Source organism: Trichomonas vaginalis, chromosome I, assembly GCF_026262505.1.
Source record: "Trichomonas vaginalis G3 chromosome I, whole genome shotgun sequence".
Taxonomy (NCBI): domain Eukaryota; phylum Parabasalia; order Trichomonadida; family Trichomonadidae; genus Trichomonas; species Trichomonas vaginalis.
In genome coordinates this window covers 6,312,481-6,339,989 of record NC_067203.1, presented here as the reverse complement: position 1 = coordinate 6,339,989, position 27,509 = coordinate 6,312,481, and the positions used below count along the sequence as shown (strand labels likewise).

General features: G+C 30.4%; 10 protein-coding genes and 3 pseudogenes across 13 annotated transcripts, besides 2 other annotated features; 6 read left to right on the top strand and 7 right to left on the bottom strand.

Moving 5' to 3' along the window:
- Positions 1–318: 318 nt before the first annotated feature.
- Positions 319–1,153, bottom strand: TVAGG3_0939110 (uncharacterized protein; the record flags this gene model as incomplete). Its single annotated transcript, XM_001325764.2, has 1 exon — positions 437–1,147. The coding sequence occupies one exon, from the start codon at positions 1,145–1,147 to the stop codon at positions 437–439; it is 711 nt and encodes a 236-aa protein (XP_001325799.1).
- A 566-nt stretch (positions 1,154–1,719) lies between these two features.
- Positions 1,720–2,100, bottom strand: TVAGG3_0939100 (chromo domain-like family; the record flags this gene model as incomplete). The annotated part of the gene is made up of 1 exon (XM_001325763.1): positions 1,720–2,100. One exon carries the CDS (start codon positions 2,098–2,100, stop codon positions 1,720–1,722), a length of 381 nt encoding a protein of 126 aa, XP_001325798.1.
- Positions 2,101–2,421: 321 nt separating this feature from the next.
- Positions 2,422–6,854: a mobile genetic element.
- Positions 3,243–4,301, bottom strand: TVAGG3_0939090 (DDE endonuclease superfamily; the record flags this gene model as incomplete). Its single annotated transcript, XM_001325762.2, has 1 exon — positions 3,243–4,301. The coding sequence occupies one exon, from the start codon at positions 4,299–4,301 to the stop codon at positions 3,243–3,245; it is 1,059 nt and encodes a 352-aa protein (XP_001325797.2).
- On the bottom strand, positions 4,311–5,237 carry TVAGG3_0939080 (ZGC:162945 family; the record flags this gene model as incomplete). Its single annotated transcript, XM_001325761.2, has 1 exon — positions 4,311–5,237. A coding segment is annotated over one exon (927 nt), but the record flags the coding sequence as incomplete, so codon positions are not given.
- A 986-nt stretch (positions 6,855–7,840) lies between the features above and the next one.
- Positions 7,841–8,077, top strand: TVAGG3_0939060 (N-acetylmuramoyl-l-alanine amidase family; the record flags this gene model as incomplete). Its single annotated transcript, XM_001325760.1, has 1 exon — positions 7,841–8,077. The coding sequence occupies one exon, from the start codon at positions 7,841–7,843 to the stop codon at positions 8,075–8,077; it is 237 nt and encodes a 78-aa protein (XP_001325795.1).
- Positions 8,078–8,097: 20 nt separating this feature from the next.
- TVAGG3_0939050 (uncharacterized protein) lies at positions 8,098–8,313 on the bottom strand (the record flags this gene model as incomplete). The annotated part of the gene is made up of 1 exon (XM_001325759.1): positions 8,098–8,313. The coding sequence occupies one exon, from the start codon at positions 8,311–8,313 to the stop codon at positions 8,098–8,100; it is 216 nt and encodes a 71-aa protein (XP_001325794.1).
- A 1,134-nt stretch (positions 8,314–9,447) lies between these two features.
- Positions 9,448–25,814: a mobile genetic element.
- TVAGG3_0939040 lies at positions 10,048–10,870 on the top strand (annotated as a pseudogene). The gene has a single exon. A coding segment is annotated over exon 1 (823 nt).
- TVAGG3_0939030 (uncharacterized protein) lies at positions 11,464–11,562 on the top strand (the record flags this gene model as incomplete). The annotated part of the gene is made up of 1 exon (XM_051252842.1): positions 11,464–11,562. One exon carries the CDS (start codon positions 11,464–11,466, stop codon positions 11,560–11,562), a length of 99 nt encoding a protein of 32 aa, XP_051078416.1.
- Positions 11,887–12,511, top strand: TVAGG3_0939020 (annotated as a pseudogene). Its single transcript has one exon. A coding segment is annotated over exon 1 (625 nt).
- Positions 13,944–14,795, top strand: TVAGG3_0939010 (phage tail repeat-like family; the record flags this gene model as incomplete). The annotated part of the gene is made up of 1 exon (XM_051252841.1): positions 13,944–14,795. One exon carries the CDS (start codon positions 13,944–13,946, stop codon positions 14,793–14,795), a length of 852 nt encoding a protein of 283 aa, XP_051078415.1.
- TVAGG3_0939000 lies at positions 16,031–18,342 on the top strand (annotated as a pseudogene). The gene has a single exon. A coding segment is annotated over exon 1 (2,312 nt).
- Positions 19,101–19,421, bottom strand: TVAGG3_0938990 (uncharacterized protein; the record flags this gene model as incomplete). Its single annotated transcript, XM_001325757.1, has 1 exon — positions 19,101–19,421. One exon carries the CDS (start codon positions 19,419–19,421, stop codon positions 19,101–19,103), a length of 321 nt encoding a protein of 106 aa, XP_001325792.1.
- Positions 22,031–22,875, bottom strand: TVAGG3_0938980 (DNA/RNA polymerase superfamily; the record flags this gene model as incomplete). The annotated part of the gene is made up of 1 exon (XM_051252840.1): positions 22,031–22,875. A coding segment is annotated over one exon (845 nt), but the record flags the coding sequence as incomplete, so codon positions are not given.
- Positions 25,815–27,509: the final 1,695 nt, after the last annotated feature.

Below are 27,509 nucleotides of genomic sequence, written 5' to 3'. Positions count from 1 at the left end.
GACGAGCTGTTTTCATTGCATCACCTCGTTTCTTTACGATTACATTCATTGAGCTTGGAGAAAAATTGAAATTATCTCCTTGAACAGTTAAATCATATATTTTTTTCAAAAAGAGGACTTTCATGTCATGCGTAAATATATGTTTTGCATTTTACATCATAATCATAAAGATTTTATCAGCTCAATCATAAAAATCCCATTTTGTAGCAAATGCTTCTTGTTTTCCTATTCTCTAATAGAACGGATATTTATCCATTCTTTGATTTGCATCGATTCATTAAAAACTAAGATAAAATTTTAAAAATATGTGTATTTGTTCACCTAGTAGCGGATAATATTGGTAGATTTACTATGGTTAGAAAAATATACTTAATTTAAAAAGATTTATGTAATATTTGATCGAGAGATTTAAAAATGACTGATTTCAATGATCGATTTATTGATCAATAGGCTCGGCACGAAGAGCCTGGAGTTGTGTTGTAAGGTCACGTACTGTTGGATCTTCTGGAGTTGGGATTGTAGAAGCAGTAAGCTTCATATCTTCGCCAATCTGGTAAAGTGAGGCAGAGTTTGTAGTGTTCGAAGAAGCATAGTTGGAAATAGATACAAGAATTTGCTGGAAAAGCTGAACCTTGTATTCTTTGATTGCGAATGCCATGTTTCTCTCAGACTCTTCAAAGTTGGCAATATCAACTTGCTTTTGACGGCTAGCAATATCGAAGTTGTTTTCTGCCTTTTGAAGCTCAATCTCGTTGGTAGATCTAGCACGAGCCTTTGTAAGATTTTGTTCTGCCTTTTCTGCATTCTTCTTTGACTTTTCGCAATTCTCTGTAACCTTGGCATGTGCCTTCTTCTTTGTTTCAAAGTCATCCCAGATTGTTTTAATTTTATCGAAGTCCTCTTTAAATTTGATGAGGTTGTTGCATTCTGTTCCTCTAGCTTGCTTGATTGTTGGGAACTTGTCAGCTACGCGGAAAAGAGGATCATTGATCTGTTCGTGTTGTTTGCGAACAAATTCGACAAAAGAAGTCTCTGTTGACTTAACGAAAGCTTCAATGAACTTCTTATCACTCTTTACAGCGTCTTCAAGATTTGATGAAGCATCACGCCATTCGGGAAAAGCACGGAATTTGCTGAAGAAAGACATTTGAAGAGAAAAAAAAAATAATTGAATGAGTATTTCATGTCAATATAATAACATCATTATTGTCATATAATGAACATAGGCATCACGTGAAAATGGTTTTTCTTTACAATAAGTTGACATCAATTTCCTTTGCCAGACAAAAAACTATATTCTGATGAAGAATTAATCTTCGATTTAATATTTTTACCTATGCAAAATAATAGTGGATAGACAAAACAGTTTATTCATTGATATATAAATAAAAAATATATATAAGAAACAAAATATATAAAATACAACAAACGTCATAAGTATGTTATGAAATCATCGTTCCAAAACAAAGTCTGTAAGAATGGCATATACTAAAGACGAATATTTGAAATAATAATAATTTCATAAATAATTTGAAGAAATCTGAATGAAAATTCGTTTTTGATCTGTAATGTGTACATGTATTCGAGTAATTATCAGTATTATAGATAATTTTCGCGAATTTGAAGATGAAATTTAAGAATGAAAAAAAAATACCTGTAATATCAAGTATACATGATACATTAAAATTGTGTGCGTAAATTCGTATAGCTAGACTCAAACTATTCATCAACAACGAAAATATGTTGTTCATAATAAGCCAAGAGAGATTTTGTGTATCTGCTTTTCATATCAGCGTGTGAAACATTTTCGAAATTCTCTGAATCAGTAAATTTAACAAGAAAAACAATTTCATTATTAATTTCCATTGCTCCTGCGATTTTTTGAATGCGTCGTGGTGGGGTAGCACTTGGTTTTCTAGCTACTTTCTTCTTGTCTATTTCTGTTCCTTCGAATTGTTCTATTAAACTTTGACATTTTAAATCCGTTTCTTTAACCCATTGACCTTTACCGTCTTTGGTATCAGAATATATCACAAAATATTGTGTAACTCCATTTCTTTTCCGAGTTTTGGTAATTGCAACAGGTTCGTGCTCACTCATGAAAAATTTGAAAAAATTGTTACCAATATTGTTTTTTCAGACCCCGTGTAATTCAAATTGAAATTGATTTTTGAAGTTCTGTCTTGAAAAATGAATTCATCACATATTTGCAATCTGAAATTTATTAATATTAATGAAATATGGCTTTCAAATCAGAAATATTAGACGAATTTCAAGTAAAGCTAGCACTCAACGAGCATACCTGGAGTATACAAATTAAAAACTTATAACCTTTATAGTATTGGTGCCAAATTTAAAAAATACAATTTTGAATTTTGTTGGAAATCTAATAACATTATTCATTTATAAATCAATGATATTGGGAATTTCTCGCATATGTTCGTACATGAGCAAATACTATACCTTTTGCGAATAAAGAATTTTTTCATAAAAAAATTTTTTAGGAATTAGCATATCGGCGTTTTGCGACATTGCCAAACGCCAGATTTTAACCCGACATATGAGCATAAGCTCGTATATTGGAATAAACTCGACTTATTCCATATTAAAGTTATTATAATAATAAGGCACTTAATGTGCAAATCTAATTGAATTAGAAAATGCACATTAAGTGCCTTTTATTGGAATATGTAATACCACATATGGAATACCGAAATCCGAGCATCAATTAGGAATGAACTAGTGCAAATTTTAGAAATACAGTATTATGTTAAATTCAGGATAAAAATTGTTAGAAATTTATATTTACAAATGAGTAAATAAGTATTTTGTAAAGTTTTCGTTTGATTTTCAAGCTTGTTGGAGAAAAATAATGAAAATAATTATTTATTTAAGCAATTTACACTAAAACTTTTTATGGAAATTGCAGTTCTAGCAATGTCTTAGAATTTAATTGTCATTTAAAGTGTGAAATGCATTGATTTGCTAGTGAATGTAAATCGGGAATACAAAATTAATATAAATGAACGAAAAATCTTCTAAGAACATCCTAAAATCAATCACCCTTTGAGTGGCTTTCATAATATATCTAGATGATAAACCAGAAATTGAACCCGCATATGGGTCCCATTAGGATAAATTGTAAACTATTCAAAAATAGTTTACAAAATTAATTTAGGTAATAATAAAATTTTTAATTGAGATAAATTAAAAAAATCTTAGGAGAATGTTATGGATTTTCTTCATTGAACCATTCGATAAATGAGCATCTTTGCGAGCCATTTGTGTTCGAGAGTCTTGTACCATAAAGGTGGCATCTCAGCAGTTGAGCATCCCTTCAATGCATTGATATCTGTTGATGGAACAGAGTATGCGACTTCATCATTGATCATGATCCAATATGCACTTTTTTGCAAAAAGACCACGTAATGAAAATTGCAATAGGCAACAATTGCAATCAATTGATATCTTTGCCTTTCGACTGTTGGGAGTGTCAACTTTTTCGGGAAGTCAAAGATGACTTGATGAATCGAATCATTCTGCCACTCTCTCTGAATGTCGAAAGTCAAGAATTGTGGCCATGATGTGTTCCTTGTAGTTGACAAATGATATTGAATGGCATGATCGAGATCTGGTTCTCCAATTCTGGTGTGAATCGAGTAGCAATTTGTTTGTTCGTTGGCACTATCACGGTAAGTGATTCGGAAGAGTTGACCGATTCCTGGTATTTGCTCTGCGAGATCTGTGATCAATCTTGTCATCGTGTCATCACAATCTTGTGCCTCATATGTTGAGTTACCAAGTAATGTGGCAAGTTCATGGGGAACGAAGACTAATCCTTTGGACTTCAATGAATTCAAATTTGTAAAGATACTTGACATCTCTGTTACGATGGGAGAGGACTGATTGGCAACCTTCAAAACTTCTGTTCTCACTTCGGATATGTAGAACAGAACCTGTAAACATACGTTCAAATGACACGTATTTCCCATATTATGAAGACCAACAATACCACCTTTAATTGGGTAAAGGTAGTTCGCCTCTTGTGATGACTGTATGATATCGACAGCTTGATGAGCGACAGCAATGATGTTCCGCTTTGATGGTTTCATGGAGGGTGCAACAACAGCAGCGACGGTATCGCTTGAAGGAAGAACCTTTGTTGGTGTAAAATCTTCGAAAAGGAGTAACTCTTCATTATCATTCAGGGGTGATCCATCAATGTTATAATTTGTCAAACCGACTAAACCTGATATGATCAGAGGAAGTGATGTGCGCTCACCTCGAAAACCATTTTTCATGCAGGACCAGCATGACTTGAAACGTGCAAAGAAACGCTCGACAATCTGCCTGTCTTGGGCAATGGCGTTGTTGCGTTCAACGTCTGCTTCTTCGTGGCTTCTCTTCATCACCACGGCAGTAAGGTGATATTTCTGGATTCCAATATAGCCCCGGTCGGCAAGTACAGGATATTGGTAATCATCAAATCCTCGCTTTACTGTCAAAAAATCCGAGACTTTTGACAAATCGAAAATCTTCTTGTCATGGACTGCAGCCATAAACTCAACGTTTTGATGTATGGCTTTTCCATCTGGTGACACGAGGACTTGGAGCTTAATACCGTTGCAGTGGTTTTTTTCATCCCAACGATAAAGCCTCTCTTCCTTTACCGAAGGAATGTTGAAAGGAATTGTAGTGCTGTCTACAGCTGCAACAGCATCAGGGAAGTTTGTAAATTTGTTCTTCATTGAAGTTAACGGTGGACAGTGATTGGGAAGAAAATAGCTCGCAAAGATTGGAAATGCAACATTGGTAGTTCTTGTAACTAATTTGGAATAGCATGACTGGGAAATATGTAGCAACGGACATAATGCTGAATAGGGCAAGTATGTGCAGTAATATGTGAGCGTGAGGAAGGAAGACTCGATTGTTGAAAATTTGACCTTCCTTCCTCTTCTGGCCCTTCCACAGTTGGATTCAATAATGTCAGCGAGGTATTCCAACTGTTCATATGTGAAGTTGCACAATGATCGGAGCTGGAGCTTTGGATGCATCCTGATGAATATTGAAATCGAGAACCTGGGCATTGGATTGGTCAATGTCATCTCTTTTGCCTCTTCTTCATTTAATGGCTCTTCATCTGTGTCGAAATTCTCAGGTGTAACAGTAACAACAATGTTCGCCCTTCTGGATTCTTTTATCTTGGTGATGATATCTTCATCGCATGGTTCATCCATGTTGATAAATGAAGTGATTAAAAGATATAAAAATCTTATCAAATTTGAAATATAGTTCAAAATTAATAAATAATGAAACCCAATCAATTTAATCATATCTAGATATCCTAATATATCATTTTAAACTCGAAATTAAGAAACTGTGAAGAATTAAAAAAACGTTTAAAATCTTTTAATAGAAATAGTTTATTTAAAAAATAAAAGTTTGACTGGTGCATAAGTAAAAATTAGATTCTCGAACTTATTATTATTTTTGATTGAAATATTAAAATAGTATTCCAATCAAAAATAATAATAAGTTCGAGAATCGTAATTTTAGAACTTTTTTACATTATTCACGCCTGTAAAAATATTCCATAATTCCGGATTTTATGAATTACTACTTTTTTAGATACATTCTAAAGCTGGCGAAGCAACGCTAAAGTGATGATTAACAGTGAATCACTGCGACGACCCAACATAATATATTGAGATTAATTTTCTAGGTACGGTTGAAATGGCGGAGACCTTCTGGCTGTGCCTCAGAGCCCCTAAAATATTTCAAAAGAAATATTTCTACCATTTCGTCGAAAGATTAATCTCTGACTATGTCCGAGATAGCATCACTCAGGCGAAAGTATTACGCCGAGAATACCGATAGAAGTTTCTATCTAGTATAAGCGCCAGTATTTAGAAGAAAACATCTAAAAAAATGAACTATTTGTTCCATTCAATTATCAAACGCCCTCATTAACGCCACTCATAGCCATCTTTCATGCATGAGAAAACGTTATGAGAAGATTTTTTACGGCTAATTATCTGATTCAATTCAGATCAATACTCAAAGCCCCATTATTTATTTATAAATCCTTGTTTGTCGCCCATGCGAATAAAAATTCTTTTTATATTTTAAACAATTTTTTTCACTTTGGAAGGAGAAAGGTGACTAACATTTTAAAAATGCAAAAACCGACTAAACTATTCCCAAATATCCATCAACATTTTTCCCAAAAAATTTCACAGGAAAGTTTGCCAAAGCGGAACCCAACTAATATGTTCAATTCATGAAAATTTTATTTTAATTTACTAGGTTTATATAAACTTTTGAACCTTTTATAATGTCTATAGCAACTCAAATCAATTGCAATTCATTAATTTATTTGTTTGAGACAAATCATTAATTTATTGATTTTTTTGAAACAAAAAAAGGACATAGGAACTATTCAATTTGTTTGTAATCCTTTTTTATCCACACTTGCTGAAAAAATAAAAAAAATTAATTGTTATATAAAATATCTTTGTATTTTGATTACATATTCTATATGTGGTATTCCGCAAATCATATTTCATATTCCATATGTGGTATTACATATTCCAATAAAAGGCACTTAATGTGCATTTTCTAATTCAATTAGATTTGCACATTAAGTGCCTTATTATTATAATAACTTTAATATGGAATAAGTCGAGTTTATTCCAATATACGAGCTTATGCTCATATGTCGGGTTAAAATCTGGCGTTTGGCAATGTCGCAAAACGCCGATATGCTAATTCCTAAAAAATTTTTTTATGAAAAAATTCTTTATTCGCAAAAGGTATAGTATTTGCGCATGTACGAACATATGCGAGAAATTCCCATTTATTCCTATATGTTTTCGATTGAATTTCCGATTTTCCTTTGTATTGATGAGAAAAAGTTGATTTAAGTTAAAAAATTTCCAAAAAAAATTCGTTTTCCATTTTTTCACTTCAAAATCCTTTGTGTTTATCTTCGTTTTTCCAAAAACAAAAAAAAATTGGAAAAATTCAATCTGATTAGTAGTATGATAGGACGGGTTGTGTGACTTTTTTTGTTACATCTATATATAGACGATGCATTAAAATATATTTATTTATAAATCATTAAAAAATTAACATTAATTTTAAAATAATTTATTTTTTATCTTTTATAAAAGAAGCTATATATAGATGATGTCAGATATTCCGCGATTAATTAAACATTGTTTAAATCCTGAATGGGTTAAACTTCAATTTAAAAATGAAGATTGTGAATTATTAAATGAATATGAAAGCCAAAATAAGCTAATGAGGTATAAATATAATGATAAAGAATATTTAATTTCATGGAATCAATGGAGTCATAAACTTTAAAAAGAATTTGATGAGTTCAACATTGAACTTTAAGAAACTAATGATTATTTGAATTTATGAAATCAATTATTTGATTCATTCTTTCTTCAATCTCTTCTATTCTTTTTGTTAAATCATCAATTTTCATTAATGAGGTGATTCTTGATTGAGGAATAGATTTCAAACTAACCACTCCTTTTATTTTTGAAATTTTGAATCCATCAACTTTAAACATTTTATTCAATTTACACGTTGTCAATTCTTCAAATAATTTTTTATTATTAGCATAATAGTCATTAAATTCTTCAACAGATGAAAAAAAATTTATTTCAGTAATTGATTTAACAACATTTATTTTTTGTTGAACATTTTCACTTTCATTTATTTCTTCCTCCTCTGTTTCATTTATTTTTAAAATCGGTTTCATTTATCATTAAATAAAAATTAGAATATAAGTGATGAAATATATTTTTTAATTAATATTAAATCAGAAATGGCGGCAGGATTCTTTAAAAAATTATGGGATGGAATTAAGAAAGCTGCGGGTTGGGTTCATAAAAAGATTATTAAACCCGTTGCAAACTTTTTGGCACCAGTAGCGAAAACAGCAGGAACTATCATAGGTGGAGTATTAGGTACTAAAGCAGGTAATCCGGCGATGGGAGCACAAGCAGGTAACGCGGTTGGTGGAATAGCTGAAGGAATACTTAATAAAATAGGGGGTGGTTAGTGGAAAAATAAATATTATTTTTATCTTAGTATCGGTTGTAGTCTTTGATAAACTTTTTCTCCTTTATTTAAAACTTCTCTTATTGGGGCAGCTTTTGGTGTTATTGATTCAGCAACGTCACTAATTGCTTCTTTATTCTTAAATATCCAATTTGCTCCCTTCTTCAATGTTTCCCAAACTTTACTCGCTCCTCTTTTTACTTTATCCCACAGTTTCTTAAATATACCTGCAGCCATAGTTGATTATTTCATTAAAATTAAAAATTCATTTTCATCTTTTAATTTTGATTTTTTATTTATTAATAAATGACGACTAACTATTTGGTGCCAAACACTAAACCGATTAATGGAAATGTGTTTCATTCATTCGAAAAGATAAATGAAATATTCGCAAAGAATGACGGTAGAAGATATTATAGAGAACTTGAAAGTTCATGCTATGACTCTGATGCTCCATATTTTGATGATAAACAAACTCATTTAATAATTACAAACCCGGCTCATGATGTGAACCAATTAGGTGACACATATATTAAACGCAAAGTTAAAGCAACTCTAGTTTCAAATAAAGCTTTCACATGTGATGCCGCTTTTAAATGCATGCGTTTATTCGTTGGTTACAAATCATCAAATCAAAGCTTTAAACAATTAGAAGTAGAAACCGAAAGAGGTGATGCCGGTTATCTTCAGATGGATTGCGCCCGTGAATCTTTCGCATTTGCAACATATAAACCAAAATCAGAAAGGAAAGTTAAAAAGTTTGTTCATTCGTTATATAATAATGTTCAAAAATATGATAACTCAGTATGTGGTAAATATATTGACCCCTCAGAAGTTTTCAAGAGAGCAAATGAAGAAGTTGATGTCACTTTTGATATGATTATTCCGGTAAATGATTTGTTAGCATTTCAGGCGTTCGATGATTATCCTAAATCATTTGGTGATATCATTCTTAAATATTATGTTTTCAGGGATGCTTTAGTATTTTGTCAGGTTGACCCGTTAAGAGTTGCTGATTTACAAAATTACGTTTATGAAAAGATAACTGATGAAAATTATGAAAAGATTATGAATCATGTTTATAAATATGATCGCAAATTCCAACAAATCGGACTTCCTACCAAATTAATTACAAGCTTAGCCGCCACATCTGCTGACGCAACAGTTGATGACGTTATTATTTCATGCACAAAGATGGAAGTTTTAGAGGATAAATGTATTACACCAGGATACGGTTTAATTGAAGAATCGGTTAAAGCAATACCACGTTTATATAGTAAGGAAGATCCATTCATGATTCCAGCTCAACATATTGACGTTCGTTCACTAAATGGAGGTTGCATCACTCCTGAAGGTATTAGCTCGGATTTCTCATACGCTCTTCATAATGTTACAGATGTTGTGTTAACATTTCCGAAGAATGCAATGCAAAGAACAGTTTTAGAAAATCCAATGCTTCGAGGTCTTCAGGTCACTATAGATTCCAGAAACTTCCCCGATCAAGCGATGACCACAGTGGGTGACATATTCTTTACACGTATGCTTCAAGCTTCTGATTTAGATGGAGTGAATGAATGCACAGAAGAATATGAGGACTCATTAACTAGACCACTGAATGATGATAATGGCACACCATTAGCTAGAACATGGAAAGACCAAACTTCATTCTTATGCACTATTCCAGTTCAACGTGATGGAGCGGGTATATTCTTTGATGGATTAGAAACTTTCAACTCACAAGTTACAGTACAAGTGAAAGCTTATCCAATCATTCAGGGTGAAAATGACACTTACTGTTCAAAGGTGACAAATCCTCCTCAGGTTTGGTTTACTAGGACTACATATTGGACATGGACACCGGACGAAGGTTTGAAATATCATCCAACAGGTACACCACCACAGTATAGAAGTTCATATGATGAAATATTGATGAATAGAAATGTTTAAAATTATAAATTTATTTTTGATTAAATGGATTTAAATTCATCCACTCCTTATGAAGAATTAGCAGGAGTATATAATACATACGTAGATGATATGATTAATGAAGCATTGAGTGATAATAGAAATGCTCTATCTAAGGAAAAATTAATGAAAATTCCATATTCTGAATGTTATTTAAATTCAATCACTGCAGCAATTGGTAAACAAAATAAAGGTAAAACATTAACGATATTAAAACAAATTATCATTATTGCTAACACTTCCCCCTATTCACATGTGTTAATTTATATCAACCGTTCAGGTTCACCTTCAGATGATACATTTGAATCTTTAAAGCATTTAATCAAAATTCCAATTATTTATTTATCACAAGAAGAAGCAGAAGATTATTTAAAAAACTTTTTAATGTATAAAGAATTATATAATACAATCAAGAAGCAAGGATTAGAGGATAAAATTATTGATAAACAAGGGTGAATTATTTGAAACACTTTCTATTTCAAATTTTGATAGAGAATTTTTGCATTCACTCATTTTTCTAGATGATGCAGTGAAATCAAAACTAATAACAAATGAGAAATCATATTTTAATCAGTTATTAACTCAATGTCGACACATTCAGTGTTCATTTTTATGGCTGTTCAATACTTCAAAGCATTAAGCACAAACATTAAATCAAATCTATCAACCCTTTTCATTTTCAGTGGGTTTAGTCGTCAACAGTTGAACGTTATGCTTTATCAAGTGAATTTACCAATGAGCATTAATGAACTTTACACAATATCAGCAATTAGGTGAACATGGAAAAATAATAGTTGATTTAAATAAAGGAAGTGTTAAATTTGATTAACTTTTTATAATTAATTTTTATTTTTTATTTATAATTAAACATGACTGAAATAGCAAATCTTCTACAGGTTCCATTAAAACAAGGAACAAACAAAAAGGGTGTATATAATAGAACTATGAAAGTTCCTGATGGAATGAAAGAATTAGTTCATATTGTTGCCGGTCTTCAAAAAGATGTTAAACAAATGAGAAATGTTTTAACATTACCAGAAGCTCAAGCATATGCCAAACGTCAAGGTCCAAATTGGGAAGCACACGAAGCAGACATTACAGGTCCAAATGGAAAACCTGATGGTATAAATGAAGTTTTCGTTACTGATGGTCAAGGTAATATTAAAGTCATAAATGGTTACAAATTAACTATAACTGATTATCCTAAACGTAAAGCATATAATGAACGTTATCCTATGCAATTTGATGAAAATGGAAAAGCTGTTAAACAATACATTGGAGAAGGTGAAAATGGTCCAATTAATTCATACCGTTATAATCCATATTCTTATTTCAATGAAGAATTAAATGCTATTGAAGAGAGACCGGATGGATTACCACGATATTCTAACCAGTTTGATGGTCAATATGCAAATATTAGACCTGAAATTTCAGCTAAGAAATTCTTTAAAGTTGCTTTATTCGATCCAGTTTTCGCAAATGTTAAAGATGAACTTAAACATCAATTCCAACCAATTATAGTAGCAAGAATTGCATCAGGTGCTTTATCTCAAGCATTCAAAGATTTAATTAAGAAACCATTATATCAGCAACGAGGTTTAACTTATGATTTAGTTAAGGAATCAGATAAAAGAAAATTTGAGAAATCAGATGATTATAAGAATGCAATTAATGAATATATTAGGTCTATTAATTACAATGAACCAGCTAAAAATCAACTTCAAGAACAAATACAGGGAATAATAGATTCAAAACTTCCAGCAAAATAAAAGTTTAAATATATTTTTTTATTCGAATATAAATGAGAAGATGTTTCACTAGTCAAAAGAACACTAACGCAAAAGCAGAGATTACGGTTGGTTATAACGTAAATGATGATAAATCACGAATTATTCAAAATGTTAAAGTTAATGTTAGCCCTGAACTAACAAGGTCAGCAACTCAACCAAATTTATTAACTCGTGACTTACCGAAACGGGGGGAGGAGCAAAATAAAGAAGATGGAGACCCAATCATTTTATCTGAACCCGGTAAAGAACCCGTTGAAATTCCCACTTATCCAACATACCCAGCACCTCTTTCATCAAACATTGAGAACCCATATAAAATAGACATTAATTCTGAATTAATGAAAATTTACCGTGATATAATAATTAATAATTATGATTCAATAATAAATTTAATTGACCAATCCGGTTTAATTATTTTACCTTATGAATCATTAATTCACATTATCGCCATTCTTTGTGATGTTCAAGATTCAGACGTTAAGATTCAATTTTTCATAGATGATGAGGTTTCATACTGCGGAACAGTTGCAAAAATAAATCCTATAAAGGATATTAGCACAATTAAGATATCAAAGAACGGAACAACAACTGAACTTCATTTAACATATAATGATATTTATAATAAAATAGTTGATGAATATAAAATATCACTTGAAAAATTCTTTGTTAAGGCTATTTAATATTCAAGCATTAACATTATCGAATAATAATCCTTTGAATCATAATCAATAATAATTGACCTTTCACCAGTTTCTATCGTTTGTTTTATTTCTTTTTGTTCCCCACTATCCGGATCGGTCATTGTAATTGTTTTTGTTATAGTATCAGCTTTATCTTTAACTTCAATCTTTTTCCATCGGGATATTTAAACCAAAATTCCAAAAATTCGATATTGTCAATCTGTTCATATTTTAATCTATCAATTACATTTTTAATACCATCTGAAAATCTTAAGAAATGGTCATTATATGGGTTTGATTGAACTAAATTTGAATGAAGTGAAATATAACCTGTTGATGAATATGACACTGACTCATATTTTCTGAAAACACTAAAATTTATAACATGAATGAATTTCTTATTCGTTGAATTTATGAATTCTTGAGGTAATCTTATTCTAGTTTTATTTATCACTGGAAAATAACGCTTTACCATATTTTTAATCGTAATAAAAATGTCAATTATCAATATTATTTCGAATAATAGCTGTGAATTAAATTTAACAGTTAGCGGAATCTATAATGTTACTCTCGTTTCTGTGAGTGGTAAATTTAATCCCATTCTTTTAGACCCTTCAGATTATATATCATTTATTAAAGATGACCTTGAAAAAACGTATGATATGTATATAAATAATGTGATAGCAAAATGGGATATTAACATGATTTTAAGTTATTTAAATGAATCATTTATCGTATGGTATGAAGAAAATTTTAAATCAAAACCTGATAAACTTTTTGAACTTGATGAAATAAATAACCTTATTAAATTCCCGCTGAAAATTAAATTTTGTACTCCTCATCTTCGTTCATTGTTGGGGATATTAAATTTTGAAAAAGATGTTGGGGATGTTTTGTATTCTGACACGGTTCCAATTTCATTTTAATCAAATGTGATAAAGTTAATACCCCAATGAGATTTTCACATCAAACATTAGACCCTAACTCTTACCCATCAATACAAAACATTTTATCCATCAACTTAAACACATTTTCTTTATCATATCCGTTTCAATTATCTGGGAATTCATTTATTCTTCATTCAAAAGATTTATCAAATATTAAATTTAGAATAACTGACCTATTTGATTGTGATTTAGAATTTATGAATGAAATATTATGGCAATTTCAAATAGAGAAAATAGCCGATGAGATAACGGATTAAATATTTATTTTTAAATCATAATAAATGATTAAACAACAGCAACTTAAGGCGCAAAGCGCCCAGGTCCTTCAGACCATTACATACGCCATATATGCATATAATTCAAAGACGGCAGAACAAACGCAAAGGTTGAAATATGGAGATTTGGAGATAGTATTGAAAAATGAACATTTCGAATTCGTTTGCAAAGGTGGTGCAGTGATATCAAATATAAAAGAAATTTTATTTATGAATTCAAAAATTAAAGGAATAACGGATGATATAACATCAATTCCACCAGAAGAACAGAGATATTACGCATTAAATGCATTTCCTAAAGTTTTGAAGATTGGAAGATTTAATTTAAATGAGGAATTCATAGAAGGTTTCCTAAATGACATAATGAAGAGGGTGGATAAGGAATATGTGGATAGTGAGTTAAATAAGAAGGCAAATTTGGTTTATGTTGATGAAAAAGATAATGAAATTAAAGAAAAGGTTGAATGGTATCATGAATGGACATTGGAGACTTTTAAAGTTAAAGCCGATACGGGATGGGTTTCAGGATGTTTAGATCTTAAAGCAGATAAAACTTATGTTGATGAAAATTATGCAAAGAAGTCGGAAGTAAATGATGTGATTACAAGCATGAAAAATGAAATTCTTCAAACATTATATCCTGTTGGTTCTATTTATACGTCAATGAACTCAACAAATCCAGCAACAGTTTTAGGTTTTGGTACGTGGAAGCAGATTGTAGATAAATTCTTATACTGTGCTAGATATTCAAAGCAAACAGGGGGTTCGAAGAAAATTAAAGAAGCAAACCTTCCACCGCACACTCATACAGGAACTACAAACACAACAGGTAATCATTCACATTCAATAACAAAAAGAGGTTATACAAATCTTGCAGCGGGTTCGAATAGACAGGGAATGAATAGATCTGATATTTCAACTGACCCAGTAGATTCAAGCACGGGTATTTTCTGTGGAACCGCAGGAAATCATTCACACACTTTCACAACAAATCCAACAGGCTCGGGTAAAGATTACATGCCACCATTTGTGACTGTATTCGCATGGTACCGCGTTCATTGAATGTGCTTGAGCCCAGACCTTTGGGTCAAGGCTTACCGAATGAACTAAATATATTTTATGTCTGTAATTAATTGGGTAATGAAGTAATGGATGAACTGCAGAAATAATGTTTACGTTAATGTTTGCGTTAATGTTTTTCAGGTTATTCAATAATTAATTATTTTTGAAGAACTGAGGGTGTCACTACGTCACCATGTCACCAGGTTAATTAACTTCTCTGAAAAAATGAGACAACATGACATTTTGACAACAGTCCTGGAAATTTGATGCAGCCCAAAAATAAAGTTAGTTTTAAAATCGGTTTCATTTTTTATTTTGTATGTAAGAACAGAAATGTCAGTCGAAGCAAAATCATTTACGAACAAATCTAATGGTGAAACATTCACAAAAGGCACTTATAACGGTATTGAAGTCTTACGTAGAGACAAGGATGGTTACATTAATGCAACAAATATGTGTCAGCAGTTTAGGAAAGACTTTAGAAAGTTGTTGGAAAATAAGTCCTGGGAAGGGTATTATAAGGCATTTTGTGAAAATATAGCAACCGCCGGAATCGGACTGTTGCTTTTTATACAAAATTCATGCAGGAATTCCTGATGAAATCAAACAAGTTAGAGGAACGTATGTAGACCAAGACTTATAAACTATATAGCAATGTGGGCTTCTCCAAAATATTGCATAGCAGTTGGAAAATTATGGACTCCATAGACAAGAAAGTTCATGAGAAATTAGATGAAGAAGAACTCGAAGATACAGTAGAGAATGCTAACATTTGTTTGAAGAAGAAGTTAGAAAAAATGTGTGAAAAACAATTAGAACATAACGTGAGATAATATTATGGTTATAGAATTCTCCATACGAACTAGACCAATGGGAACAAGAAGATTTAAAGAGAGAATTTAGAGAATATGAACTCGCTAAGATAGCATTAGAAACTGCAGAAAAGAAGTTAAAAGTTTGGGGTCGTTTTGTAAAAAAATATTGTGAGTAAATGAACCATTTATTTTTGTCATAAACGACCAAAAATAAATTTTATCGTTAATGTTTTTCAGGTTATTCAATAATTAATTATTTTTGAAGAACTGAGGGTGTCACTACGTCACCATGTCACCAGGTTAATTAACTTCTCTGAAAAAATGAGACAACATGACATTTTGACAACAGTCCTGGAAATTTGATGCAGCCCAAAAATAAAGTTAGTTTTAAAATTATTTTTATTTTTTATTCCTATATAAATGACAGCAACAAACAACAACAGCAACTATATCGTTTCTGATGAAAAAGTTATTGATTCATTAGCTGAGGAATTAGTTGTGGCAGAAACTAAAACCCTCAACGAAAGAATTGGTGAAAACAAGATTGATTTACATAACTACCTCAAACACGATGGAGGAAGAGGAAGGAAAACTGGTATGGCTTTATTAATAAATAAAATTTCAAATTTAACGATTATAGATGTTGATATCAATAAATCGTACAATGATGAACTTAAAGAAACAGTTAGAAAAGACATTTTATCAAAACTTTCGGATAAAGATGTTATCGTTAAAACCGCTTCAGGAGGTCTTCACATTTATTGCAACACTAATTTCTTCTATTCAGTTTCGAACAGAATGATTAAATGTTATTCCTGCAATGATTATGATATTGATATAATGACTTCTATTGATGATTCAAAACGTTCATTAGTAGTTATGGCTGATTCAAGAGTTCGCAAGAATGCAACAGAACCAATCAATACATACTCATTCATTCGTGGAAGTTACGATTCAACATTAACTAGAACAGTGAATGATATATTAAATGATTTGAATATTAAGGTAAGAGTTGAACAGAAGAATGAAGAAATAAAGACTATCATGAATGAAAACAAAGATTTAAACATTGACGATAAACTTGCCCAGAGCATAGTTGATGGCATCTGTGATTTTGAAGTACATAATGACGGTGGAAACATGAATTTAGAAAAAGAAATAACATTATTCACACTGTTTCAAGCTATTAATTCGTTACCTAATCATTTGATTAATGAAGCATACGATAACGTTTATAACTTCTGCAGCTTAACTGAAAATGCAAAAAGTAATTTTGAAAAAGCACGTAGTAGATATGCTCATTTAATGACTTCTCCATTTGTTTTAGTGAAGATTCTAAAACTATATCAAAAAGGAATATTATGATGAATACGTTTTACCTTTATTACGTAAGCCAAAAATAACATTTGATATAAAACTTGATGACTCGTTTTTGATAACAGATATTAGACGCAAGGCTGAAAATCATCAGTATAAAAACAGTTCTGAAGTAATTGAGGATTTATCACGTGTAATCCGTTTTGTAGATTGTGGAAACAAATATTTCATTCAAAAGGACTATAATATCCACGATAAAATGAATCAAATATCATTCGTTCTTCAATCAAACATGAAAGAGTCACTCAAAATGATTAAATTATTTAAAGAAGAAGGTAAAACCATAACAGCATGGGATGTACTACTAAATCAATTATCCTCATTAACCGTTAAGGGTGTTTGCTTTAAATCTGATTCCCAGATGTTTTCTCAACGTTTCAGGGTTATAAATACAACGTTCTCGAAAAACCAGATTACTCAAAAATTGAGATGTTTATGAATTTCATTAAAGAAGCCATTTGTGATAATAACGATGAAGTGTATAAATACCTTCTCGCTGGATTGCATCAATGATTCAACATCCTGGAATCAAGAATGAAACAGCAATTATTTTGAAAGGACTTCAGGGAACAGGTAAAAACAGATTTACAGATATTATTTCTGAACTTCTCGCCGGTTATTCATGTAAAAACATTACTGAAATAAGTGAGCTAACGGGTAATTTCAATTCAGTAGTTGAGAATAAAATGTTTCTTGTACTTAATGAACTCAAGAATGTAGGTGAAGACAGACTCGCAAACTTCAACGCTTTGAAATCAATTATTACGGATAATGAGATTAGAATTAATGAAAAGAATCAACCCAGAAGAACTGCTCAGAATGTTGCCAATTTCATTTTGGTAACTAATAACGTCTACCCTGTCAAAATTGAAGTTGGAGACAGAAGATATGTAGTTTTAAGAGTTAATGGTAAATTCAAGGGTCAATTTGATTACTTCAAGAATTTGATGAATTCATGCACAAAGGAATTTTATGATAATTTACTGACGTATTTTATGCAATATGACCTTTCATCATTTAATGTACGAATCATACCGATGACTGAAGCCAAACAAGATTTAATAGAATTATCAACAAATCCTTTAGATGAATGGATAAATACACATTATGATGAATTGTGTGCAGGTATGACGTGTAAAAATGCTCTATTCTGCAAACCATCAGACATGAAAGACAAAAACTTTCAAATGAGCATTAAAGATAAATGTGAAAGGAAACAGAGAAGAATAGATGGTAAACAAACATGGTGTTATGTTTTGAAAGAAGAAATGAAAGGATTATATAAACAGGTTGAACCAAACGATAATGAGGATTCATTTACTGACGATGAAATACCTGTAAATGATGCTTTATAAAGTATGATTTGAATTTATTTTTGCATTAATCCTGCTGTGATGTCAAAATGTCATGTTGTCACACTTTTTAAGAGAAGTTAATTAACCAGGTGACACATGGTGACGTAGTGACACCATCAGTTATTCAAAAATAATTCATAAATACCCTCCCCCTGCTGTGATGTCAAAATGTCATGTTGTCACACTTTTTAAGAGAAGTTAATTAACCAGGTGACACATGGTGACGTAGTGACACCATCAGTTATTCAAAAATAATTCATAAATACCCTCCCCCTGCTGTGATGTCAAAATGTCATGTTGTCACACTTTTTAAGAGAAGTTAATTAACCAGGTGACACATGGTGACGTGGTGACACCTTCAGTTATTCAAAAATAATTCATAAATGCCTTCCTCCTTTCGTACCTGTTGTCAAAATGTCATGTTGTCAGTAATTTTAAGAGAAGTTAAATAACCTGGTGACACATGGTGACGTAGTGACACCATCAGTTATTCAAAAATAATTCGTTATTGAATAACCTGAAACCATTAACGATAAAATAACTGATAACAAAATTTTATTTTTATATAAATGGATACCCCACAAGCTCAAAATTTACCACGAATCATAACAAGGGAGGAAATGATAAAAATGATGCAAGAACGAATTAAAAACAACAAACCACGAAAACCGAGAAGATGCGGTTATGCAGTAATGATGGAAAGAAGAACCCAGAAGGGTTTGGCGTCTCGAAGAGATGTTGTCGAAGAGGAATAAAAATTAAATTTGGATAGAGTTTAAAAATTCATCTTTATTAAATTCATCTCTTCCAATCAATTTATTTATTCTATTAAATTCTTTTATTTTTGCTTCACCCAGTTTAAGGATTGAACGGTAAGTTTCTAATTTTTCGATTATTTCTTTCCTCTCTTTATCGTTTTCAATTACTTTAGTTTTATGGGCATCAGCCCCACCACATTGCGGCTTCTTTTTGTAATAGCATATTTTTGATTTAATTCTGTTTAGTTTCTTTTTATATTCATCGTCTGGACTCTGACTCTTAATTGAATCAGGACTCTTGGCTGCTTTGTTGTCACCCATTTCTTACGAAATAAAAAAATTAAATATTATTTAAATATAATGGAGTAATAAAATAAATCGGAATTTCTATTAATTTATTGTCAACTTCAACTAATGCATTGCCGTTAATATATCTAACAAATTCAGCTATTGTGTCAAATCTTCGTCTTCTTTTTGTCATTGATTTATCAGTTTTTCCATAATCGAGATGAATCAAAACTTTATCCCCTTGTTTAAAATTCATGAGCCCGAATTAATTTGTTCACGTTTAACATCATTCAACCTTTCATTTGCTTTCTAATATATTCCATTCTTTGAAATATCATTTTTCATTTCCCCGGTTTCATGTTTATAGTTCTATGCCATGTATTATTGTAATAATATACTAACTGTTGTATGATGGGCTCATGATTTCCATCCCAGTATATCTGACCGTTAACCCCTAACGCATCTCTAAGAGTCTCATTACCGCATCAACTATTTTATTATGAAACGTATATGGAGAGGTTGAAAAGAAAAAATTAATTTGTGGAAATAATGAGCCATAGCCGCCTGAAATCCTTTATCACCATCACCCCTGATATTATCTTACTCTTTCATGATCTAGTAAGTATATGTATAGCTCTTCTTGTTTCCTGTTCTGTTTTCCCTTTCACTGGAATGCAATATAAATATCTAGTGTTAATGTTAATGGCAAATAAATAAGTAACGTTTCTTTTTGAATATTCAGATGATCGATTTCGTATGAATATGGATATGGAGCAAATGAAGGGCGACTAAATTTTTCTTTAACGGTTGAATTTTCGGGTCAATTGGTTTTATTTAATATCTTGAAATCCTTTTTAAAATCTTTTTGCTCTTTTAATGTTTGAAATGGGTATAATAAAGTGAATGATGAGAGGATTAAACTGAAGGAGGGGGTGGTACTGTCGTTGGAGGTTTTGGTGTTGCAAGTGTTTAATTTTATCTGCTTTGATTTTGGATTCCATTCCCCCCTTCATTAATTCTGGATGTATTCTATTCATTTGTTTTAAATATGCTGTATATAAAGGTTTGATATACTTTCCCGCTTCGAGTTTATGTTGAAGGATGAATTCCAAAAGTTGATCTTCATTTAAAAGTCGGGCTGAATATGGTTTAACTAATGAATCATAAATTAAAGCTTGTGCATCATTTATGGTCTGAAGGACCTGGGCGTTTTGCACCTTTGTTTTTTGCGCTCATGATTATATAATTTATATAATTCATCATACAATACTTCTTCTGTTAATACTTTATTTTTTGAAATCTTTCAACTGTTTAAGTTGTGATTAGTTTTTCCCTTTGTATATTCATTATTTTTAATTTTGTCTTTAATTTTAGAAATTATTTTATCATGATATTTCAAAATTTCATTTTTATAATACGGATAATAATAATCCATATCATCACCCGTTATATAGTTATCATGTTTTTGGAGATATGATTTTAATTCATAATAAGTAGGAAAATTTTGATTAAGTACTAAATCATCAATTAAAATTTTTAAATCTGTGTTATCCATTTATATAAAAATAAAATAAATGTTTAAGGGTGCCCACCTCTTTGAATCATAGTATCAAAACCATTATTTACGGTTCCTTTTGTCTCTTCTGTGGCATTTTATTAAAAATAAAATTTTAAATTGTATTAAATAAATGGCATACAACATCCATTTTCACAACATACAGCCTTAGTGTGTGCCCCTGTTAATGCAGTCTTACCAATTGTTAAGCGAGTCATTGACCCATTTTCAAGTTGTAAATTAATATTCTGACCATCAAATATCACTTTATCATTTATTATATCCGAATAATTTTTAGGTGTTAATTGTTTATTTTGTCGTAAACCAACACCTTTCATTTTTTGTGCAATCTTTTTAAAATCACCCCCATCAATTGAACCGTTGAATGATGTATAACACTTAGGACATAAAGCAACCATGTTATCACCTTGTTTCTCAATTGCTAAACCCAATAATTTTTTTCTCATGTGCTTTTTCTTCAGCTTTATTCTTTAATTTGGGTTTAAATTTCTCATCAAAACAGAAGAAATCAAAAGGTGCGAATTTGAAAATGTTTTTATCATAAAATTGTTTATCGGTAACAAGTGCTTGAAATGCTTGAGTGTTAGGAAGATTTGGGTCGCCAGCGATTGCCCAATAAGATGAATCAGTATCACCTTCAATGAAATGAAAACGATTAACATTCATGCATTTATACATAAAATCATAAATGAAAACTAAATACCAGTATTTTGCGTTATCTAAAGTAAAAAATGCCTCTTGTAAACATGTATCACATCTATAAAATCTATCTTTAAGCATCACTTGATATGTATCTTCACCTATTTCTCTTATGTTTTTAAACTTATTTGACATACATGCAACGCGTGCCTTCTGTGCATTCATTATTTTAGTCTTTGCGTAATTTTGCGTATTCATTGCATCGTAACCATATGATCCATTAAGTGAAATCTTGCAAAATAAACTTTTTCCTTTATTTCCTTCTAATTCAGCCTTTTGTCTTTCGTTCATAAATTTGTTCGCAAATTCATTAAAACAAGTGTTTTTAGTAAATGTTAAAATTGATTGAATGTCATCAATGATAAAATGAAATCTGTCTATTAGATACCAAAGATAATAAGAAGAAAATGGTTGATATTGGTTGTATGTTGATGCTAACTGAGTTAATTTCCTCTGTTTCTGGTCAACCGGTAGATTGTTTGATTTCATGTAATTATACATAAAACTGCCAATTGTTTTTTCATCTGTGATAATATCTAAGTTTCTTATTATCGGTAAAAAGTTTATGTAATCATTAATGTATTTTTCATCAATGTGACCCTTTACTTCAGCCACGAATAAAGTATTTTTCTTCTTAATTATTCCCAATGCTTTTGCTTTCTTTGTTGCTGTATCACAAATGATAACACCATTCAATCTTCCCGGCATATACATTTTATGGTCAGTATATTGAATGAAATCATGAGGATTAGATGAAAATGATGAAGGATATAATGAATTAAAATCAACACCAACGAAATGAGTCATGATGTTGGAAGTGTCCTCATTTGATACAGTTTTAGTTTCTGGACTATATGAAAGTTTATTAATGTGCGTGATTCCTTTAAGATTAACACGATGTTGAACATTTGATAGACCACCAGTAATTCCATTACGGAGAATGTGATAAGCTTCAACTGAATCTAAAGTCATTGGTAAATTATTTTTTAATGCATAATTTCTTAAATTGATTCTTAAACGTTGAACATCTTCATCTTTATTTGATTTTACGACATTGCAATAACAACACATTAACTGACAATTTTCTTTGGTATGTGGTTTTTCATTATCGATTCTATCCAATGTTGGTTTATTTGCATATGTAAACGCTTTACCACACATTTTGCATTTAGATGAAAGGATTAAATCGTGATAGTATTGAAAATCATCCATTGAAACATTATTTTTAGTATCCCTTTCTGCTTTTTCATCTTGTTTCTTATATGATTCAATTTTATATTTCCAATACTTTTTCGTTAATTCAAAACTTGATTCTATCTCTTCCTCAGGATATTTTTCATTAGGATTAAAGTCTTTATATGCTAAAGCGTAACGAATCATTGAAGCGTTCGATGATAAAGAAAGATTATGAAGCGTGTCAATTTTATAAACAAATGTTTCTTCAATAATTTTATCAATTGGGTCAATCATAATTTCAACATCTTTATTGCAATAATGAATAAAATATTCTAATCTATTCTTAAAGTTTTTAGCATCATTGAGATATATTTGATAATCACTATCTGATATAGTTTCTTGGGTTAATGCTGAATAAAATGAATCTTTCGTGAATGGTTCCTCTTTATATAATTCTTCTTCGTAATTTTCCCACGTGATGAATTGATAAGGGAAAAAGGATTTAACACGTGATTTATTGTTTCCGAAATCTTGAGTGAATTGGTCTAATGTCCCACCCGCTATATAATTTCTGATGTCAATAAATCTCAATTCATATGGAACGTTTGTTTTCTTTACAATGATTTGCTTAAATTGTGAAGATGAACCCAGCATTGATTTTATTTTCCATTTTGCAGTGTTTAAATCACGAAGAATTAAATTCAAATCAAACTTTCCCGAATTAAAACCTATGATATTCACTTTATTGAATTCCTCATCTAGAAGTTCTTTAAATGCTTCCTTCTGTTTTTCATTTAATGTATGAGACAAAGTCCCCACCGTTTGCGGCTTCATTAATTCTTCATATTGTTCAATATTTGATTCAACAACTAATGAACAGGTTGAAAATAAAAACTCAATCCAATCAGAAATAAAAGAATCACTCGAAGTTAAGCAAAAATTCCTCGTATATGTTTTATCGTTTAATTTAACCGTTGATGATACCATGAATGGTTTTAAGTAAGCGTTCAAAGTTGCACACTCAGAAAGTTGTAATTCTTCTTTAGTCTCTAATGTTTCAAAGTCAAAAGTAATATAATATCTTGTTGGTTTATAATATTTCTGCAAATTGTGAGCTAATAACCACTGATATATCTTCTGTTTCGTAATATGTGGTGCATATGGTTGCTGTGTCTTTTGCAACTGAACGTCTTGAATTAATCTTCCATTATTTTCTTTACATTTCTCACAATGCTTTAAAAATCTTCTTTGGTTTTTCCTTTCTGGATCATCATGGATAGAATAAACTTCTTCTTTACAATATGGACAAACTTTATAGCCGGTGAGTGCTTCAACGTCTGTTATTCTGTCAGCGTGAAGTTTTCCACATGGACTCTGTGTTAATAAAATATTTACTGTTTCAAATTCTGGATCTATCGTTATTGATTCCACTAATGGAAAGTCTACCTTATTTATGTCCACGTCTTCTGGTTGAGGATCACAATAATAGAAATCAATATTAACATTTAACATTCTCGCTAATCTCTCACTTTCTGATGAAATATCAAACCCATCATATGCATCTATTGCTTCATTTAAATAGCTTCTACGAGTTTTAGGATTAACACCATCAGGAATGTTATAGAAGCGTTTAAATAACCTTCTACCTTCTGCTCTAATTTGATTATCATTCATTTTAGCTGTTCCGTTTTTGTTCATTTATGTAAGAATAAAAAATTAAAAAATAAATAAAAATAAAGTTTATTTTTTAAAGCCCATAAAATGAATTAAGAACACATAAATTTTTATCATCCGCGACGTGACGAATACATTTTAATTTACTCAAGAATGCATACCCCGATACATTAAATCTAATTCCTGTCTTATTTAATTTCACAACTTTGAAAAGGAATGTATGAATAGCTATAAAATGATGAGAAGATGTTTTATGGGTTGCTTCCATTTTTTCTGAAATAAATGAATAAATATAATGCTTATACGTTTTCATATCTTTTATATTCTTAATAACGAATGGTATAGACCTTTCAACCTCGTCTTCCTTCGGTGCTGTTCTTTCATATGAAACATTATTGGTATCTTCAATAATGAAACCACAATCACACAAAATTTTATAGGTTCCAATGGTTTCTTTTGATATTTTATCTAATAAATCAAAAACTTTATCAACACCCGTGCATTTATTTAAATAATAATTTGTGTAAATATCATGATCTTCTTTTCTTAATCGTATTAGTTGCATATGTCACGTTTTTAAGAGCTTTTTTGAATTTTTCGGAATCTAAAGGTGGTGAAAGTAGGATACAGGGGTATTCTTCATTATCAATAAATTGTAACTTATGTTTACGAATAAATTTAGTACCTTCTTCTGAAAGTGTTTCGTCTATTTCACCATCTAATAAATTTTGTGTTGATTCTGAGACATAATTTTTATATCTTTCTTCATGAGATTTCTGAACTTCTGATTCTGAAGCTGGGATATTCATTAAGCCCTCTACTTCATTTTCATTATATTTTTCAACTTCTCTTAATTCCTTAATTTTTTCATCTATTTCATCTCTTATTTTTTCAGTCTTTCAATTTCATTGTATTCATCATCTTTAATCCGTTCTTCATAATATTCAGGGAAAACATCAGGTTCTTTAGGTTTTTCTTCTTCAGATGTGGGATATAAGAAATTTATAACATCATCTTTATTCATTTTTCCATCATAATCTAAATCATTTAATAACTCCGCGAATTTTTTACAATTTCTTAAATAATATTTATCAACTTCATAACCCACCTCCTCTAATATATCCTTTATTTCCTCGTTTGTGAATCCTAATTTTTTAACATTGTTAGTTTTGACGCTCATTTCATACAAAATAAAAAAATAAAATAATAAACATAACTAAGTTTTAATTTTTCGTAAGACATGAATTTCTAAAGTTTATTTTTTAAAAATTTTTTTATTTTTTATTTCATTATGGTAGTGATGTTGCATGCTAAGATCAGTCATAATGTAAACCTCTCAATTTTATTGTCGTGGGAAGTATCTCAATTCCTTCAAAAAAATTGAAAAACTATTTAATTTTAAAAATATAATACTTTTAATTAGTTAATTAATTGGAGATATTTTTAAAAAATCACTTTTGATAATACTTTTGAGAACTTTAATTAAAAAAATATATTCAAAAATATCCAGGATATCAAGAGGGAATTGTTCCTTATGAGGTATATAGTTATGATGTATACCTCATAAGGAACAATTCCCTCGCTGAAGTGAGAAAACTTGTTCGCAATCATTTCGCGTTGCGAACAAGTTTTCTCACTTTTAGTAGGGAACTAAAGGCTATGAGGCACTGATTATATATTAGTGCCTCATAGCCTTTAGTTCCTAATAGATAGCTGGGGAACTTTCTCCAAATGATAAGTTATTCAGAGAAAGTTTCCCAGCTATCAAGAGGGAATTGTTCCTTATGAGGTATATCGTTATGATGTATACCTCATAAGGAACAATTCCCTCCTTAAAATCGTAGACATTTTTATACTTATTAATCAACCATTCAAAATCATATTCCTCTGAAAAGTTATTTTATTAAAAATTTAGAATTTTAATAAATATAGAGTTTGAATTTCATACAATACCTATATATTTTCAATAATGGAATTTGAAAACCATTCTCAAAAGTTCTCAGAAAACCTTTTTTTCATTAATTTTAAGAAATCTGAGTACTAAATTAAGTGATAAATTCGTTTGACACTACTTTAATTTTTAAATTCAAAAAATTATATGTGCTTCTTAAAATGACTCAAAAAAATTTTATTATAAAATAATATATAATATTAAAAATCCCACAACATTTTTTTACTTTACATAATCGTACTTCCTCGACGATTAATTTCCACTCAATTTCTATCGTTGACCGAACTTAGCATGCAACAGTGAATCTTTTATTCATGAAAATAATTATTTCTAATTTCTTTTACTCTCTCGTACATACTAGATTTGAAGAATTCGGAACATTTCCCATAATCTCCTAAATGTTTTCTTATCCCTAACGTGTGCCAGTTATTATATGAAACTGAATAAACTTTATCTTTATCTTTACACCCTTCATCACTTCCAATATATTTATATCTCAGTTTTGATTTAGCATTTTCATATTCATTAGCGTTTAATAATTCACAGTCTTCCTTTTTAAATTGATGTTTAAGATATTCAGGATTTAATACTCTACGTTTATATGCTCCTAACTTAGTTCTAAAGGTTTTTCTACAAAATTTAGGAATTCCATCCTCTTTAATGTCATCAATGATTTCCATTTCATTATTTTCAATTTCTTCTTCTCGTTTATGAGGTCTTTGATTATGACTCCATTGATTCCATGAAATTAAATATTCTTTATCATTATATTTATACCTCATTAGCTTATTTTGGCTTTCATATTCATTTAATAATTCACAATCTTCATTTTTAAATTGAAGTTTAACCCATTCAGGATTTAAACAATGTTTAATTAATCGCGGAATATCTGACATCATCTATATATAGCTTCTTTTATAAAAGATAAAAAATAAATTATTTTAAAATTAATGTTAATTTTTTAATGATTTATAAATAAATATATTTTAATGCATCGTCTATATATAGATGTAACAAAAAAAGTCACACAACCCGTCCTATCATA